At 58.0% G+C, this 17,981-nt stretch overlaps 1 protein-coding gene across 4 annotated transcripts in view; it reads right to left on the bottom strand.

Annotated features, from left to right (window-relative positions):
- The window catches only part of LOC140394127 (lipase maturation factor 1-like), a 107,554-nt gene extending 92,040 nt beyond the window's left edge, over window positions 1-15,514 (bottom strand). For all 4 annotated transcript variants that reach the window (XR_011935822.1, XM_072481004.1, XM_072481003.1 and 1 more), the window contains exon 1: window positions 15,297-15,514. Coding sequence is in view for 3 of the 4 variants with exons in the window: in XM_072481004.1 (XP_072337105.1) it covers window positions 15,297-15,507 (211 nt within the window). In the remaining variant the exon portion in view is untranslated. The remainder of the gene's footprint in view (window positions 1-15,296) is intronic.
- Window positions 15,515-17,981: the final 2,467 nt, after the last annotated feature.

Genomic DNA, 17,981 nt, shown 5'->3' with positions numbered 1-17,981 from the left:
GAGTTAGCCAGAGCTTTGGCTTGTTGAGTCACTGTCCCCCGCTCGTTTGGGGGGTGAGACTTTTTGGGAAAAGAGAGAGAAAATGGGAAAGGAAATCAAGGAAAATTTTGAGCTGAATTTCAATACTGTAATTGAGACACAGAAGTTGTGCTACTCATTAAGCAAAAGCAAACTCGGGCATCGCATTGAAGCAGCGGGTGAGTTGAACATGTCTGTATTCTCTCTTTTAAAAATAATAAATTAAGTTGTTTTTTTGTGTGTGACCTGCGTCTGATTTTGTCTGTGTGTGAGTAGCTCTTGATAAGAAAAAGATTCCCCACTCCTCCATCTGTACACACATGCAATTAAGCATCATGTGCAAAACGTTGCCCTCTCTTGACATTACAGGAAAACCAGCAGTGAAGCTGGTTTCAATGCCAAAAATTTTACCCATCGCAAAGCAGGTACCGGTGCCTGTCTATTAATGCAATTTTAAAGTCAAAGCTATAAATAGAATATCTTAAACATAATTTCTACATTTTTCCCATTGCTATGAAACCAAAACCAACTCATCATAACATAAAGCATATAGTGTAAACACTGCAAGTATCCCACTCTGTGCTCCCCAAATCACTTGCTAACAACCTTTGTCCAAGTCTCTGGCAATACTGCTCTTGATCAGACGGCTGTAAAGTAGAGACATACAATTTTCTAATCAATTTTCGTAGTCATCCTCCCTTTGGGCAAATTCTTGGCTTCCTCTTCCTGAAACAGAAACAGAAACCGCTGAGCCACTCAGCAGGTCAGGCACCATCTGTCAAGAGAGCACAAGTCAACCTTTCGGGTGTTGAACAAATTCTCAAAACTGGGGAAGGATTCAATATCTAAAACATCAACTTGAATTCTCTCAAGGGATGCTGCCTGACCTGGTGAGTGTTTCTTGCTTTTGCATCAGATTTCCAGCATCATTGGTATTTGACTTTTTGCCTCCTCTTCCTGACAGGTTAAGGTTCACCTCCAATTGCTACACTGGGGAAGCACCATTTATTTGACATCTGCGTACTCACATTGAGAAATTAGAAGGCAAGAAAGAACTTGCATTTGTGTAGTACCTATCACAACATCAGAAAATCACAAAGCACTTTGCAGCAAATGATGCACCTCTGAAGTTTAGTCACTGTTGTAATGTGGAGAAATGTGCCAGATAATGTGCCACATAATGAGTTGATGACCTGATCATCTGTTTTGGGTATTGGCTGTTGGGTAACTATCAGTCAGGACACTGGGTGCCATAGAACCTTCGACATTCACTATAGGGCAGGCATTGGCAAACTCAGGAGCGCGACCCGCGGGTGGGTCGCGGGCGGGTGTCGGGAGGGTCGCCGGCGCTCCCGATCGCGCAGATCCGCGAGCAACAACCGCAGCAGCCGGCATTTAATAGTGCCTGATCGGGAGCTGATATCAATAAGGACACATAAAGGGAAGCAGGAGAGTAAGGAACGGGAGCGGTTGCTGCAAGAACTTTTGAGGGTGGACAGACAATATGCGGAAGCACCGGAGGAGGGACTGTACAGGGAAAGGCAAAGGCTGCATGTGGAATTTGACTTACTGACTACAGGCACTGCAGAGGCACAATGGAGGAAGGCGCAGGGTGTACAGTATGAATATGGAGAGAAGGCGAGCAGATTGCTGGCACACCAATTGAGGAAAAGGGGAGCAGCGAGGGAAATAGGGGGGGTGAGGGACGAGGAAGGAGAGACGGAGCGGGGAGCGGAGAGAGTGAATGAAGTGTTCAAGACATTTTATAAAAAATTGTATGAAGCTCAACCCCCGGATGGGAGGGAGAGAATGATGGATTTTTTGGATCGGCTGGAAATTCCCAAGGTGGAAGAGCAGGAAAGGGTGGGACTGGGAGCACAGATCACGGTAGAAGAAGTGGTGAAAGGAATTAGGAACATGCAGACGGGAAAGGCCCCGGGACCGGACGGATTCCCAGTTGAATTTTACAGAAAATATTTGGACTTGCTCGCCCTGCTACTGACGAGGACCTTTAACGAGGCAAAGGAAAGGGGACAACTGCCCCCGACTATGTCAGAAGCAACGATATCGCTTCTCTTAAAGAAGGAAAAGGATCCGCTACAATGCGGGTCCTATAGACCAATTTCCCTCCTAAATGTGGATGCCAAGGTCCTGGCCAAGGTAATGGCAATGAGAATAGAGGAATGTGTCCCGGGGGTGGTTCATGAGGACCAAACTGGGTTTGTGAAGGGGAGACAGCTGAACACGAATATACGGAGGCTGTTAGGGGTAATGATGATGGCCCCACCAGAGGGTGAAACGGAGATAGTAGTGGCGATGGATGCCGAGAAAGCATTTGATAGAGTGGAATGGGATTATCTGTGGGAGGTGTTGAGGAGATTTGGTTTTGGAGAGGGGTATGTTAGATGGGTGCAGCTGTTGTATAGGGCCCCAGTGGCGAGTGTGGTCACGAATGGACGGGGATCGGCATATTTTCGGCTCCATAGAGGGACAAGGCAGGGATGTCCTCTGTCCCCATTATTGTTTGCACTGGCGATTGAGCCCCTGGCGATAGCGCTGAGAGGTTCCAAGAGATGGAGGGGAATACTTAGGGGAGGAGAAGAACACCGGGTATCTTTATATGCGGATGATCTGCTACTATATGTGGCGGATCCAGCGGAGGGGATGCCAGAAATAATGCGGATACTTGGGGAGTTTGGGGATTTTTCAGGTATAAATTTAACATGGGGAAGAGTGAGCTGTTTATGGTGCATCCAGGGGAGCAGAGTAGAGAAATAGAAGACCTACCGTTGAGGAAGGTAACAAGAGACTTTCGTTACCTGGGGATCCAGATAGCTAAGAATTGGGGCACATTGCACAGGCTAAATTTGACGCGGTTGGTGGAACAGATGGAGGAAGATTTCAAGAGATGGGATATGGTAGCATTGTCAATGGCAGGGAGGGTGCAGGCGGTTAAGATGGTGGTCCTCCCGAGATTCCTCTTTGTGTTTCAGTGCCTCCCGGTGGTGATCACGAAGGCTTTTTTCAAAAGGATAGAAAAGAGTATCATGGGTTTTGTTTGGGCCGGGAAGACTCCGAGAGTGAGGAAGGGATTCTTACAGCGTAGTAGGGATAGGGGGGGGCTGGCACTACCGAGCCTAAGTGAGTATTATTGGGCCGCTAATATTTCAATGGTGAGTAAGTGGATGGGAGAGGAGGAAGGAGCGGCGTGGAAGAGATTAGAGAGGGCGTCCTGTAGGGGGACCAGCCTGCAGGCTATGGTGACAGCCCCATTGCCGTTCTCACCAAGGAACTATACCACGAGTCCGGTGGTGGTAGCTACACTGAAGATTTGGGGACAGTGGAGACGACATAGGGGAAAGACCGGAGCATTGGGGGGGTCCCCGATAAGAAACAACCATAGGTTTGCCCCGGGGGGAATGGATGGGGATATGGAATGTGGCAAAGAGCAGGAATAACGCAATTGAAAGATCTATTTGTGGATGGGAAGTTCGCGAGTCTGGGAGCGCTGACCGAAAAATATGGGTTGCCCCAAGGGAATGCATTCAGGTACATGCAATTGAGGGCTTTTGCGAGGCAACAGGTGAGGGAATTCCCGCAGCTCCCGACACAAGAGGTGCAGGACAGAGTCATCTCAAAGAAATGGGTGGGGGATGGTAAGGTGTCGGATATATATAGGGAAATGAGGGACGAAGGGGAGACTATGGTGGACGAACTAAAAGGGAAATGGGAAGAAGAACTAGGGGAGGAGATTGAGGAGGGGCTGTGGGCAGATGCCCTAAACAGGGTAAACTCGTCGTCCTCGTGCGCCAGGCTAAGCCTGATTCAGTTTAAGGTATTACACAGGGCACATATGACTGGAACACGGCTCAGTAAATTTTTTGGGGTGGAGGATAGGTGTGCGAGGTGCTCGAGAAGCCCAGCGAATCATACCCATATGTTTTGGTCATGCCCGGCACTACAGGGGTTTTGGATGGGGGTGACAAAGGTGCTTTCGAAAGTAGTAGGAGTCCGGGTCGAACCAAGCTGGGGGTTGGCTATATTTGGGGTTGCACAAGAGCCGGGAGTGCAGGAGGCAAGAGAGGCCGATGTTTTGGCCTTTGCGTCCCTAGTAGCCCGGCGCAGGATATTGCTAATGTGGAAAGAAGCCAAGCCCCCGGGGGTGGAGACCTGGATAAATGATATGGCGGGGTTCATAAAGTTAGAGCGGATTAAGTTCGTCCTAAGGGGGTCGGCTCAAGGGTTTACCAGGCGGTGGCAACCGTTCGTCGAATATCTTGCGGAAAGATAGATGGGGGAGAAAGAAGGCAGCAGCAGCAGCCCAGGACTTGGGGGGGGGGGGGGGGAGGGGGGAGGGATGGGGGTGGGTGGGTGGGGGGGGGGGTGGCCTGAGACAAGGCAGTTGCCAATTAGGGCTAGTTTTTATTTTTGTTATTTAATATTTATTTATTTGTTGTTGTTTTTTTTTTGTGTGTTCTTGTTTAAATAAAAAAGGGTCATTATTATCTGTATTGTTATAATGTTGTGTAAAGGATGCACAATGTACTGTGTTGGTTGACCAAAAATTTTCAATAAAATATTTATTAAAAAAAAAAATAGTGCCTCATCATCGGTGCGCATGCTCAAAACTATACGCATGCGCATCGATGATTGGGCACGCATGCGCAGTGCGGCTGCATTTTTTTTTAAACATGGTCGCAGCCTTTTTTTCCCCAGGTTCAGGGGATAATGGGACCATTGGGGGCCAAAGGGACCCAAAACCAGTTCCTCCATTTTTGTCAGCAACAAACAAGAGAAAATGGTGGGTCGCAGAGGTCGGCTGGTGTGGGCCACAAAGGTCGGCCGGCGTGGGCCGCAAAAGTCGACCGGCGATGGTCGCGAAGGTTGACAAAAATGGGTCCCCGGAAAAAAAGTTTGAAGAACACTAGTATAGAGAGCAGATAGGACCTTGGCTGAAAATCTCATCTGAGAGACACCACCTCAGAGTGTGCCGCGTTCTTCAGTACTGTACTGGAGCATCAGTAAATGCTGTACTCAATTCCATGGAGTGGGACTGGAACCCACAAGTTTTTGACTGAGGGGCGAGAGTGCCTCCTACTGAACCACAGTTGACAGAGAACACACCCAAACTGAAATCTTGGGAAAGACTCACACCACAACAGGTTTGTGCGCGAGCTCACTGTTCATCTGCTCTAACTGCAGCATGAACACTTCACCTATTTGGGGGGGGGGGGGGGGGGGCGGAGACGGGGGGGGGGGGGCGGAGACGGGGGGGGGGCGGAGACGGGGGGGGGGCGGAGACGGGGGGGGGGCGGAGACGGGGGGGGGCGGAGACGGGGGGGGCGGAGACGGGGGGGCGGAGACGGGGGGGGGCGGAGACGGGGGGGGCGGAGGAGACGGGGGGGGGTAGGAGACGGGGGGGGGGAGGAGACGGGGGGGGGGAGGAGACGGGGGGGGGGAGGAGACGGGGGGGGGGAGGAGACGGGGGGGGAGGAGACGGGGGGGGGAGGAGACGGGGGGGGGAGGAGACGGGGGGGGGGAGGAGACGGGGGGGGGGGGGAGGAGACGGGGGGGGAGGAGACGGGGGGGGGAGGAGACGGGGGGGGGAGGAGACGGGGGGGGCGGAGGCGGGGGGGCGGAGGCGGGGGGGGCGGAGACGGGGGGGGGGCGGAGACGGGGGGGGCGGAGACGGGGGGGAGGAGACGGGCGGAGGAGACGCGGGCGTGGGGGCGGAGACGCGGGCGTGGGGGCGGAGACGCGGGCGTGGGGGCGGAGACGCGGGCGTGGGGGCGGAGACGCGGGCGTGGGGGCGGAGACGCGGGCGAGGGGGCGGAGACGCGGGCGAGGGGTCGGAGACGCGGACGTGGGGTCGGAGACGCGGGCGTGGGGTCGGAGACGCGGGCGTGGGGTCGGAGACGCGGGCGTGGGGTCGGAGACGCGGGCGTGGGGTCGGAGACGCGGGCGTGGGGTCGGAGACGCGGGCGTGGGGTCGGAGACGCGGGCGTGGGGGCGGAGACGCGGGCGTGGGGGCGGAGACGCGGGCGTGGGGGCGGAGACGCGGGCGTGGGGGCGGAGACGCGGGCGTGGGGGCGGAGACGCGGGCGTGGGGGCGGAGACGCGGGCGTGGGGGCGGAGACGCGGGCGTGGGGGCGGAGACGCGGGCGTGGGGGCGGAGACGCGGGCGTGGGGGCGGAGACGCGGGCGTGGGGGCGGAGACGCGGGCGCGGAGACGCGGGCGCGGGGGCGGAGACGTCGGCGCGGGGGCGGAGACGCGGGCGCGGGGGCGGAGACGCGGGCGCGGGGGCGGAGACGCGGGCGCGGAGACGGAGACGCGGGCGCGGAGACGGAGACGCGGGCGCGGAGACGGGGGCGCGGAGACGGGGGCGCGGGGGCGGAGGCGCGGGCGCGGGGGCGGAGGCGCGGGCGCGGAGACGGGGGCGCGGAGACGGGGGCGGAGACGCGGGCGCGGGGACGGAGGCGCGGGGGCGCGGGCGCGGGGGCGGGGGCGCGGGGGCGGAGGCGCGGGCTCGGGGGCGGAGGCGCGGGCGCGGGGGCGGAGGCGCGGGCGCGGGGGCGCGGGCGCGGGGGCGGAGGCGCGGGCGGGGGGGCGGGGGCGCGGGCGCGGGGGCGGGGGCGCGGGGGCGGAGGCGGAGGCGCGGGGGCGGGGGCGGAGACGCGGGCGCGGGGGCGGAGGCGCGGGGGCGGAGACGCGGGCGCGGGGGCGGAGACGCGGGCGCGGGGGCGGAGACGCGGGCGCGGGGGCGGAGACGCGGGGGCGGAGACGCGGGCGCGGGGGCGGAGACGCGGGCGCGGGGGCGGAGACGCGGGCGCGGGGGCGGAGACGCGGGCGCGGGGGCGGAGACGCGGGCGCGGGGGCGGAGACGCGGGCGCGGGGACGCGGGCGCGGGCGCGGGGGCGCGGGCGCGGAGACGCGGGCGCGGGGGCGGAGACGCGGGCGCGGGGACGCGGGCGCGGGGGCGGGGGCGCGGAGACGCGGGCGCGGGGGCGGAGACGCGGGCGCGGGGGCGGAGACGCGGGCGCGGGGGCGGAGACCCGGGCGCGGGGGCGGAGACCCGGGCGCGGGGGCGGAGACCCGGGCGCGGGGGCGGAGACGCGGGCGCGGGGGCGGAGACGCGGGCGCGGGGGCGGAGACGCGGGCGCGGGGGCGGAGACGCGGGGGCGGGGGCGGAGACGCGGGGGCGGAGACGCGGGGGCGGAGACGCGGGCGCGGGGGCGGAGACGCGGGCCCGGGGGGACGGAGACGCGGGCGCGGGGGCGGAGACGCGGGCGCGGGGGCGGAGACGCGGGCGCGGGGGCGGAGACGCGGGCGCGGGGGCGGAGACGCGGGCGCGGGGGCGGAGACGCGGGCGCGGGGGCGGAGACGCGGGGGCGGAGACGCGGGCGCGGGGGCGGAGACGCGGGCGCGGGGGCGGAGACGCGGGCGCGGGGGCGGAGACGCGGGCGCGGGGGCGGAGACGCGGGCGCGGGGGCGGAGACGCGGGCGTGGGGGCGGAGACGCGGGCGTGGGGGCGGAGACGCGGGCGTGGGGGCGGAGACGCGGGCGTGGGGGCGGAGACGCGGGCGTGGGGGCGGAGACGCGGGCGTGGGGGCGGAGACGCGGGCGTGGGGGCGGAGACGCGGGCGTGGGGGCGGAGACGCGGGCGTGGGGGCGGAGACGCGGGCGTGGGGGCGGAGACGCGGGCGTGGGGGCGGAGACGCGGGCGTGGGGGCGGAGACGCGGGCGTGGGGGCGGAGACGCGGGCGTGGGGGCGGAGACGCGGGCGTGGGGGCGGAGACGCGGGCGTGGGGGCGGAGACGCGGGCGTGGGGGCGGAGACGCGGGCGTGGGGGCGGAGACGCGGGCGTGGGGGCGGAGACGCGGGCGTGGGGGCGGAGACGCGGGCGTGGGGGCGGAGACGCGGGCGTGGGGGCGGAGACGCGGGCGTGGGGGCGGAGACGCGGGCGTGGGGGCGGAGACGCGGGCGTGGGGGCGGAGACGCGGGCGTGGGGGCGGAGACGCGGGCGTGGGGGCGGAGACGCGGGCGTGGGGGCGGAGACGCGGGCGTGGGGGCGGAGACGCGGGCGTGGGGGCGGAGACGCGGGCGTGGGGGCGGAGACGCGGGCGTGGGGCGGAGACGCGGGCGTGGGGCGGAGACGCGGGCGTGGGGCGGAGACGCGGGCGTGGGGGCGGAGACGCGGGCGTGGGGGCGGAGACGCGGGCGTGGGGGCGGAGACGCGGGCGTGGGGGCGGAGACGCGGGCGTGGGGGCGGAGACGCGGGCGGAGATGCGGGCGTGGGGGCGGAGATGCGGGCGTGGGGGCGGAGATGCGGGCGTGGGGGCGGAGATGCGGGCGTGGGGGCGGAGATGCGGGCGTGGGGGCGGAGATGCGGGCGTGTGGGCGGAGATGCGGGCGTGGGGGCGGAGATGCGGGCGTGGGGGCGGAGATGCGGGCGTGGGGGCGGAGATGCGGGCGTGGGGGCGGAGATGCGGGCGTGGGGGCGGAGATGCGGGCGTGGGGGCGGAGATGCGGGCGTGGGGGCGGAGATGCGGGCGTGGGGGCGGAGATGCGGGCGTGGGGGCGGAGATGCGGGCGTGGGGGCGGAGATTATTATCCCGACAAGATTAATAACCAAACTCTGCAATCTTGGACTTGACCCCTCCCTGTGCAGTTGGATCCTTGACTTCCTCACCAACAGACCGCAATCTGTCAGGATAGGCAACAGCACCTCCTCCACAATAGTCCTCAATACCGGGGCCCCAGAAAGATGTGTGTTCAGTCCTCACTGTACTCCCTATACACACATGACTGTGGCAAGATTTAACTCCAACTTAATCTATGATGGGTCGTATCTCAAACAACGACGAATCAGACTGCAGATGGGAGATAAATCACTTGGTTGCATGGTGTACCGAAAACAACCTCTCTCTAAATGTCGGAAAGACCAAGGAACTGATCATCGACTTCAGGAAGCGTAGCACGACACACACTCCCGTTTGCATCAATGGTTCCGAAGTGGAGATGGTCGATAGCTTTAAGTTCCTGGGGGGTCACCATACCAACAATCTGTCCTGGTCCACTCATGTTGATGCAACAGTCAAGAAAGCCCAACAAGTCTACTTCCTACGGAAGCTAAAGAAATTTGGCATGCCTGCATCGACTCTCACAAACTTCTACAGATGTGCAATAGAGAACATCCTATCCAGCTGCATCACAGCCTATGGCAACTGCTCGGTTCAAGATCGCAAGAAGCTGCAGAGTGTGGTGAACTCAGCCCAACATATCACACAAGCTTGCCACCTGTTATGGGCCAGGGTTTAGAGAACCCCAAAGTGTGTCATGGAATTCACCTGACCCACAACTTTTAATAGATTGTGGTATGGGGAGTACACGGCCCACTCCAGGTACCGGACAGCAGAAATGGAAAAGTATTTTTTAAAGCAGAACAATGTTTATTCTATAAACTCAAGTTAACCTTTTAAAACATACAGTGAACATCTTAGCAACCATTAATTCAAATACAACCCCCAAAGACGAAGTAATCCTTTAAGCTTTCCTTAACATCCATACGACTTAAAAAACAAAACCTTTAAGCACATCAGGTTAAAGTCACTACTGAAAACATTTATAATTCTGAATTCACCAAATGATCAAGAGATAGTCTTTTCATGGCAGAGAGAACAACAGTACAGCTGCTCTGTCTGGCTTCAGCTCCAACACTGAAAACAAAACTAAAACACATCCTACAGCAAACAGCCCAAAACGAAAGTAAAAAGCTGACAGACAGCACAGCTCCACCCACTCTCTGACATCACTGCAGTACATAGAACATAGAAAATACAGCACAGAACAGGCCCTTCGGCCCACGATGTTGTGCCGAACCTTTGTCCTAGATTAATCATAGATTATCATTGAATTTACAGTGCAGAAGGAGGCCATTCGGCCCCTTGAGTCTGCACCGGCTCTTGGAAAGAGCACCCTACCCAAACTCAACACCTCCACCCAACACCAAGGGCAATTTTGGACATTAAGGGCAATTTATCATTGGCCAATTCACCTAACCTGCAAATCTTTGGACTGTGGGAGGAAACCGGAGCACCCGGAGGAAACCCACGCAGACACGGGCAGGACGTGCAGACTCCGCACAGACAGTGACCCAAGCCGGAATCGAACCTGGGACCCTGGAGCTGTGAAGCAATTGTGCTATCCACAATGCTACCGTGCTGCCCTTAAGAACTAATAAATCTACACTATATCATTTTACCGTAATCCATGTACCTATCCAATAGCTGCTTGAAGGTCCCTAATGTTTCCGACTCAACTACTTCCACAGGCAGTGCATTCCATGCCCCCACTACTCTCTGGGTAAAGAACCTACCTCTGATATCCCTCCTATATCTTCCACCTTTCACCTTAAATTTATGTCCCCTTGTAATGGTTTGTTCCACCCGGGGAAAAAGTCTCTGACTGTCTACTCTATCTATTCCCCTGATCATCTTATAAACCTCTATCAAGTCGCCCCTCATCCTTCTCCGTTCTAATGAGAAAAGGCCTAGCACCCTCAACCTTTCCTCGTAAGACCTACTCTCCATTCCAGGCAACATCCTGGTAAATCTTCTTTGCACCTTTTCCAAAGCTTCCACATCCTTCCTAAAATGAGGCGACCAGAACTGTACACAGTACTCCAAATGTGGCCTTACCAAAGTTTTGTACAGCTGCATCATCACCTCACGGCTCTTAAATTCAATCCCTCTGTTAATGAACGCGAGCACACCATAGGCCTTCTTCACAGCTCTATCCACTTGAGTGGCAACTTTCAAAGATGTATGAACATAGACCCCAAGATCTCTCTGCTCCTCCACATTGCCAAGAACTCTACCGTTAACCCTGTATTCCGCATTCATATTTGTCCTTCCAAAATGGACAACCTCACACTTTTCAGGGTTAAACTCCATCTGCCACTTCTCAGCCCAGCTCTGCATCCTATCTATGTCTCTTTGCAGCCGACAACAGCCCTCCTTACTATCCACAACTCCACCAATCTTCGTATCGTCTGCAAATTTACTGACCCACCCTTCAACTCCCTCATCCAAGTCATTAATGAAAATCACAAACAGCAGAGGACCCAGAACTGATCCCTGCGGTACGCCACTGGTAACTGGGATCCAGGCTGAATATTTGCCATCCACCACCACTCTCTGACTTCTATCGGTTAGCCAGTTCGTTATCCAACTGGCCAAATTTCCCACTATCCCATGCCTCCTTACTTTCTGCATAAGCCTACCATGGGGAACCTTATCAAATGCCTTACTAAAATCCATGTACACTACATCCACTGCTTTACCTTCATCCACATGCTTGGTCACCTCCTCAAAGAATTCAATAAGACTTGTAAGGCAAGACCTACCCCTCACAAATCCGTGCTGACTATCCCTAATCAAGCAGTGTCTTTCCAGATGCTCAGAAATCCTATCCTTCAGTACCCTTTCCATTACTTTGCCTACCACCGAAGTAAGACTAACTGGCCTGTAATTCCCAGGGTTATCCCTAGTCCCTTTTTTGAACAGGGGCACGACATTCGCCACTCTCCAATCCCCTGGTACCACCCCTGTTGACATTGAGGACGAAAAGATCATTGCCAACGGCTCTGCAATTTCATCTCTTGCTTCCCATAGAATCCTTGGATATATCCCGTCAGGCCCGGGGACTTGTCTATCCTCAAGTTTTTCAAAATGCCCAACACATCTTCCTTCCTAACAAGTATTTCCTCGAGCTTACCAATCTGTTTCATACTGTCCTCTCCAACAATATCGCCCCTCTCATTTGTAAATACAGAAGTACTCGTTCAAGACCTCTCCTATCTCTTCAGACTCAATACACAATCTCCCGCTACTGTCCTTGATCGGACCTACCCTCGCTCTAGTCATTCTCATATTTCTCACATATGTGTAAAAGGCCTTGGGGTTTTCCTTGATCCTACCCGCCAAAGATTGTTCATGCCCTCTCTTAGCTCTCCTAATCCCTTTCTTCAGTTCCCTCCTGGCTATCTTGTATCCCTCCAATGCCCTGTCTGAACCTTGTTTCCTCAGCCTTACATAAGTCTCTTTTTTCCTCTTAACAAGACATTCAACCTCTCTTGTCAACCATGGTTCCCTCACTCGACCATCTCTTCCCTGCCTGACATACAGATCAAGGACACGTAGCACCTGTTCCTTGAATAAGTTCCACATTTCACTTGTGTCCTTCCCTGCCAGCCTATGTTCCCAACTTATGCACTTCAATTCTTGTCTGACAACATCGTATTTACCCTTCCCCCAATTGTAAACCTTGCCCTGTTGCACATACCTATCCCTCTCCATTACTAAAGTGAAAGTCACAGAATTGTGGTCACTGTCTCCAAAATGCTCCCCCACTAACAAATCACTTGCCCTGGTTCATTACCAAGTACTAAATCCAATATTGCCCCTCCTCTGGTCGGACAAGCTACATACTGTGTTAGAAAAGCACAGTAGTAAACACCCATTTCTTAAAGGTACTCTCACATGACCCCCCCCCCCCCCCACACACACACACACACGCACTGATTCTGGATACGCCTCCCGCTCCCTCAGTATTATCAGAGACCCCTTCCACCCAGGCATTGCCTTCTTCCAGACTCTTCCATCAGGCAGAAGGTACAGAAGTCTGAAGGCCCGCACCTCCAGACATAGGAATAGCTTCTTTCCCACAGCTACAGGACTCCTCAACGACTCCCCCTCAGACTGATCTGTTCCCTGTAAGAACACTATTCATGATGCCCTATGCTGCTCTTAAGCATGTATTTGCTTTATTTGGTCCCTTGTTCCGCACAGTAACCAATCACTGTGTTCCGCACAGTAACCAATCAGATGGGGGGAGGGGGCCGGAGATGGGGGAGGGGGTGGAGAGTGGGGGAGGGGGGGGTGGAGATGGGGAGGAGGGGCGGAGATGGGGGAGGGGGGCGGAGATGGGGGAGGGGGGCGGAGATGGGGGAGGGGGCGGAGATGGGGGAGGGGGGCGGAGATGGGGGGAGGGGGGCGGAGATGGGGGAGGGGGGCGGAGATGGGGGAGGGGGGCGGAGATGGGGGAGGGGGCAGAGATGGGGGAGGGGGGCAGAGATGGGGGAGGGGGGCAGAGATGGGGGAGGGGGCAGAGATGGGGGAGGGGGGCAGAGATGGGGGAGGGGGCAGAGATGGGGAGGGGGGCAGAGATGGGGGGAGGGGGCGGATTTGGGGGGAGGGGGCGGATTTGGGGGGAGGAGATGGAGGAGAGGGGCGGAGATGGGGGAGGGGGTGCGGAGATGGGGGAGGGGGGCAGGAGATGGGGGAGGGGGCAGGAGATGGGGAGGGGGGCAGGAGATGGGGAGGGGGGCAGGAGATGGGGAGGGGGGCAGGAGATGGGGGAGGGGGGCAGGAGATGGGGAGGGGGGCAGGAGATGGGGGAGGGGGGCAGGAGATGGGGGGGGCCGAGATGGGGGGGCCGAGATGGGGGGGCCGAGATGAGGGGGGCCGAGATGGGGGGGGCCGAGATGGGGGGGGGCCGAGATGGGGGGGGGCCGAGATGGGGGGGGCCGAGATGGGGGGGGGCCGAGATGGGGGGGGGCCGAGATGGGGGGGGCCGAGATGGGGGGGCCGAGATGGGGGGGCCGAGATGGGGGGGCCGAGATGGGGGGGGCGGACATGGGGGGGGGGGGCGGAGATGGGGGGGGCGGAGATGGGGGGGGCGGAGATGGGGGGGGCGGAGATGGGGGGGCGGAGATGGGGGGGGCGGAGATGGGGGGGCGGAGATGGGGGGGCGGAGATGGGGGGGGCGGAGATGGGGGGGGCGGAGATGGGGGGGGCGGAGATGGGGGGGGCGGAGATGGGGGGGGCGGAGATGGGGGGGGCGGAGATGGGGGGGCCGGAGATGGGGGGGGGCGGAGATGGGGGGGGCGGAGATGGGGGGGGCGGAGATGGGGGGGGCGGAGATGGGGGGGGCGGAGATGGGGGGGGGCGGAGATGGGGGGGGCGGAGATGGGGGGGGGCGGAGATGGGAGGGGGCGGAGATGGGGGGGGCGGAGATGGGGGGGGCGGAGATGGGGGGGCGGAGATGGGGGGGGCGGAGATGGGGAGAGTGGGGGGGGCGGAGATGGGGAGAGTGGGGGGGGCGGAGATGGGGAGAGTGGGGGGGGCGGAGATGGGGAGAGTGGGGTGGGCGGAGATGGGGAGAGTGGGGGGGGCGGAGATGGGGAGAGTGGGGGGGGCGGAGATGGGGAGAGTGGGGGGGGCGGAGATGGGGTGAGTGGGGGGGCGGAGATGGGGAGAGTGGGGGACGGAGATGGGGAGAGTGGGGGGGCGGAGATGGGGAGAGTGGGGGGGCGGAGATGGGGAGAGTGGGGGGGCGGAGATGGGGAGGCGGAGATGGGGAGAGTGGGGGGGCGGAGATGGGGAGAGTGGGGGGGGGGCGGAGATGGGGAGAGTGGGGGGGGCGGAGATGGGAGAGTGGGGGGGGCGGAGATGGGGAGAGTGGGGGGGGCGGAGATGGGGAGAGTGGGGGGGGGCCGAGATGGGGAGAGTGGGGGGGGGCGGAGATGGGGAGTGTGGGGGGGGCGGAGATGGGGAGTGTGGGGGGGGGCGGAGATGGGGAGAGTGGGGGGGGCGGAGATGGGGAGAGTGGGGGGGGGCGGAGATGGGGAGAGTGGGGGGGTGGCGGAGATGGGGAGAGTGGGGGGGCGGAGATGGGGAGAGTGGGGGGGGCGGAGATGGGGAGAGGGGGGGGGCGGAGATGGGGAGAGGGGGGGGGCGGAGATGGGGAGGGGGGGGGCGGAGATGGGGGGGCGGAGATGGGGAGAGTGGGGGGGCGGAGATGGGGAGAGTGGGGGGGCGGAGATGGGGAGAGTGGGGGGAAGCGGAGATGGGGAGAGTGGGGGGGGCGGAGATGGGGAGAGTGGGGGGGGCGGAGATGGGGAGAGTGGGGGGGGCGGAGATGGGGAGAGTGGGGGGGGGCGGAGATGGGGAGAGTGGGGGGGGCGGAGATGGGGAGAGTGGGGGGGGGCGGAGATGGAGAGAGTGGGGGGGGGCGGAGATGGGGAGAGTGGGGGGGCGGAGATGGGGAGAGTGGGGGGGGGCGGAGATGGGGAGAGTGGGGGGGGCGGAGATGGGGAGAGTGGGGGGGCGGAGATGGGGAGAGTGGGGGGGCGGAGATGGGGAGAGTGGGGGGGCGGAGGTGCAACCAGTCGATTCAAATCGAAAGACCTGTTTATATCCCCATCCATTCCACTCACAGTAAATAAATGCTATGGAGCGCAGCAAAACTATCCTGGTCAGCCAGAAGGTGCCCGGCTGCACCTGCACGCCGCCAGCAGCAGCAGACCCCGCAGCGCTTCCCTGCTCCTGCTGGCCGCCTTTGGTGCCCTGGCTGAGGAGATCGTTCCAGCGGCTGCCGCCTGTCTGCGCTGGGCCCACACGCCGGCATCTCAGCTCTGCCGCCGCCATCTTCACTGGCCCCGCGCCTGCGCGCTGCCGGGCCCCGAGCAGCCACACTGTCTGGCTGATTGATGCAAAGTTGCTCGGTCCTCAATCTATCTGCTCACGTTAAAGACTCCACCATCTATCCTCACGCCGATATTTTTGTAGCAATGCGTTTACTTTGCACAAAACATTTTTGGACGAACATTTTGAGGGGCAGGTTATTGAACATGATAAATTCACACAAAACCGACACCAAGTGTCTTGGAAGCAGAAGGTGTGTATTGTTTTGGGTTAATGGAATTTACAAATCACACCGATCGGAATGAGTTCACTTGAGTTGAAAACATGCCCTAATTTCAATGCGTCTGTTCAAAACCACCACGACATTTATTGCAATCCGCGCCATTCTCCTTCCTCACTTTATGCCCCAAATATCCCGATGTTTACATGTTTTCTCCAGCTCTGCAGCAACTGTTTGTAAACAAATTAAAAATGTTGCTCAATGTAAATGCTCCTTTCAAGTTAAATATAATGACGAATTATTTATATTTTCCGTATTATTGAAGTAATTAGTATATTATTCTTTTATGTCTGCAGTAATCACTGTAAGGTTGTTTTCAAAATGTTCTAGTTCTTCGTTTATGTTGCGCATCTTTTGTTGATTTCGTTTGTTCTTTCTCGTTCTGGCAGTCGTTGGTTAGTAGGATAACAGGAAATAATGCAAAAAATATATAGTTCAATCTTATCTGAACATTAAAAAGTAGAATTAATATAATCCACGTTTTTATCTCCCTAAATTTGTGATACTTCCATGACACTAGATCTCTGTCACTTTTTGCCTCTAAACAAGTTTAAGTCTCAGCGATCGGAAATTCCCTCTCTTTCTCACAAGATGCAAATGTGCCGATCTACACGCTTCTCTGCACATCCTCTCCCTGTTCGATTCAAGAATCATGGCACAGCCTCAATCCAATGCACCGCTCCCCATGACTTCAAACCTGCCACACTCCTACCTCCGTCTCGCTGTCCTTTCTCCCTGCAGTCTTCAGACCTTTAACATTCATCCGCCTTGCACCTCCTCGCTACTGTTTGATTTAACTTATCTTCACGTTTTGTTTAATCCTTGTCTGCCCTACACTATCGGGTTTTTTTTTTTGCGTGGGCAAGTTTTTTTTTAAAATGCTGTTATGCATTTATATTTGATTCATGCCATAACACTACGTTTACAAAAGGGGGTGGGTGAGGTTTATCAAATACCTTCTCATGCAGACTCTGCCTTCATTGCATCTTTAGGCAGGTCGCCTTTTGGCGCCACGGTTTATAGTTTTCTATGTTCATTGGTTATTGGTTTATTAATCCTACCCAAATTCAAAATATTTTGACATAGACCTTACATAAGAACCGATGACTCTCTTGTCCAATTTACCTCCAAATTGCGGGGACAAATTCATTCGCAAACCTTTTAACGTGGATAAAACCACATGCTTCAAAGCCATGCTGCATAGTAATGCAATTTTCCGGCATTTGGCGTAGTCATCTCATTATATGATGCGGAGATGCCGGCGTTGGAAACCACTGTTGTAAGATTTCAGCAGTGCTCCGAAAGCTATTGATTTGAAACAAACCTGTTGGACTTTAACTTGGTGTTGTAAGAATTCTTACTGTGCTCATTATAATAAGCTTTATTGTCACAAGTAGGCTTACATTAACATTACAATGAAGTTACTGTGAAAATCTCCTGGTCGCCTGTTCGAGTAAACAGAGGGAAAATTCAGAATGTCCAAATTACCTAACAAGCACGTCTTTCGGGACTTGTGGGAGGAAACCTGAACACCCGGAGGAAACCCACGCAGACACGGGGAGAACATGCAGCTCCACACAGACAGTGACCCAAGCTGGGAGTCAAACCTAGGTCCCTGGAGCTGTGAAGCAACAGTGCAAACCACTGTCCTAGCGTGCTGAACTAGATTAAAAGCTGGATCGAGACAGTGGTCGAATAAGCACCTTTTCAATGTCACAAATAGTAACTTTCTGTCAGAAGTATACTATTGTAGCAAGCAAGAGAGGTGAATAAGCAAGCATATGGGGTGGGATTCTCCATTTCTGAGACTAAGTGTTGATACCAATGCAGAATTTGTCGACTTTCACGACAGAAAAACCAGCACCACACATGGACCAATTCCGCTACTATTAAGAGGCCAGCACCAGTGCCACGTGGAACACAATTGATTCCAATCAAAATCGGAGCGGGATTCGCCGGGTCCGTGATTGACACTCGGGAGGCTGACAAGCTGCAGCCGCACATACACATTACACTCCCCACACACACTCATCCCAGTCAACAAGATGGCATTGGTTGCACTGCAATGTGCCCATACAGCTGATGGGTCGGGACACCTATATGACCCGTGGCACTAAGTTCAAAGGGGGCTGTTAGTGGTGTGCGCAGCTGCATGGCTGCTTTGCCATCTGCGGCAATATGTTCTATGCTTGTCCAT

Source organism: Scyliorhinus torazame, chromosome 17, assembly GCF_047496885.1.
Source record: "Scyliorhinus torazame isolate Kashiwa2021f chromosome 17, sScyTor2.1, whole genome shotgun sequence".
Lineage (NCBI taxonomy): Eukaryota > Metazoa > Chordata > Chondrichthyes > Carcharhiniformes > Scyliorhinidae > Scyliorhinus > Scyliorhinus torazame.
The sequence above is the reverse complement of the archived record's forward strand: the minus strand, read 5'-3'. Positions and strand labels throughout refer to the sequence as shown.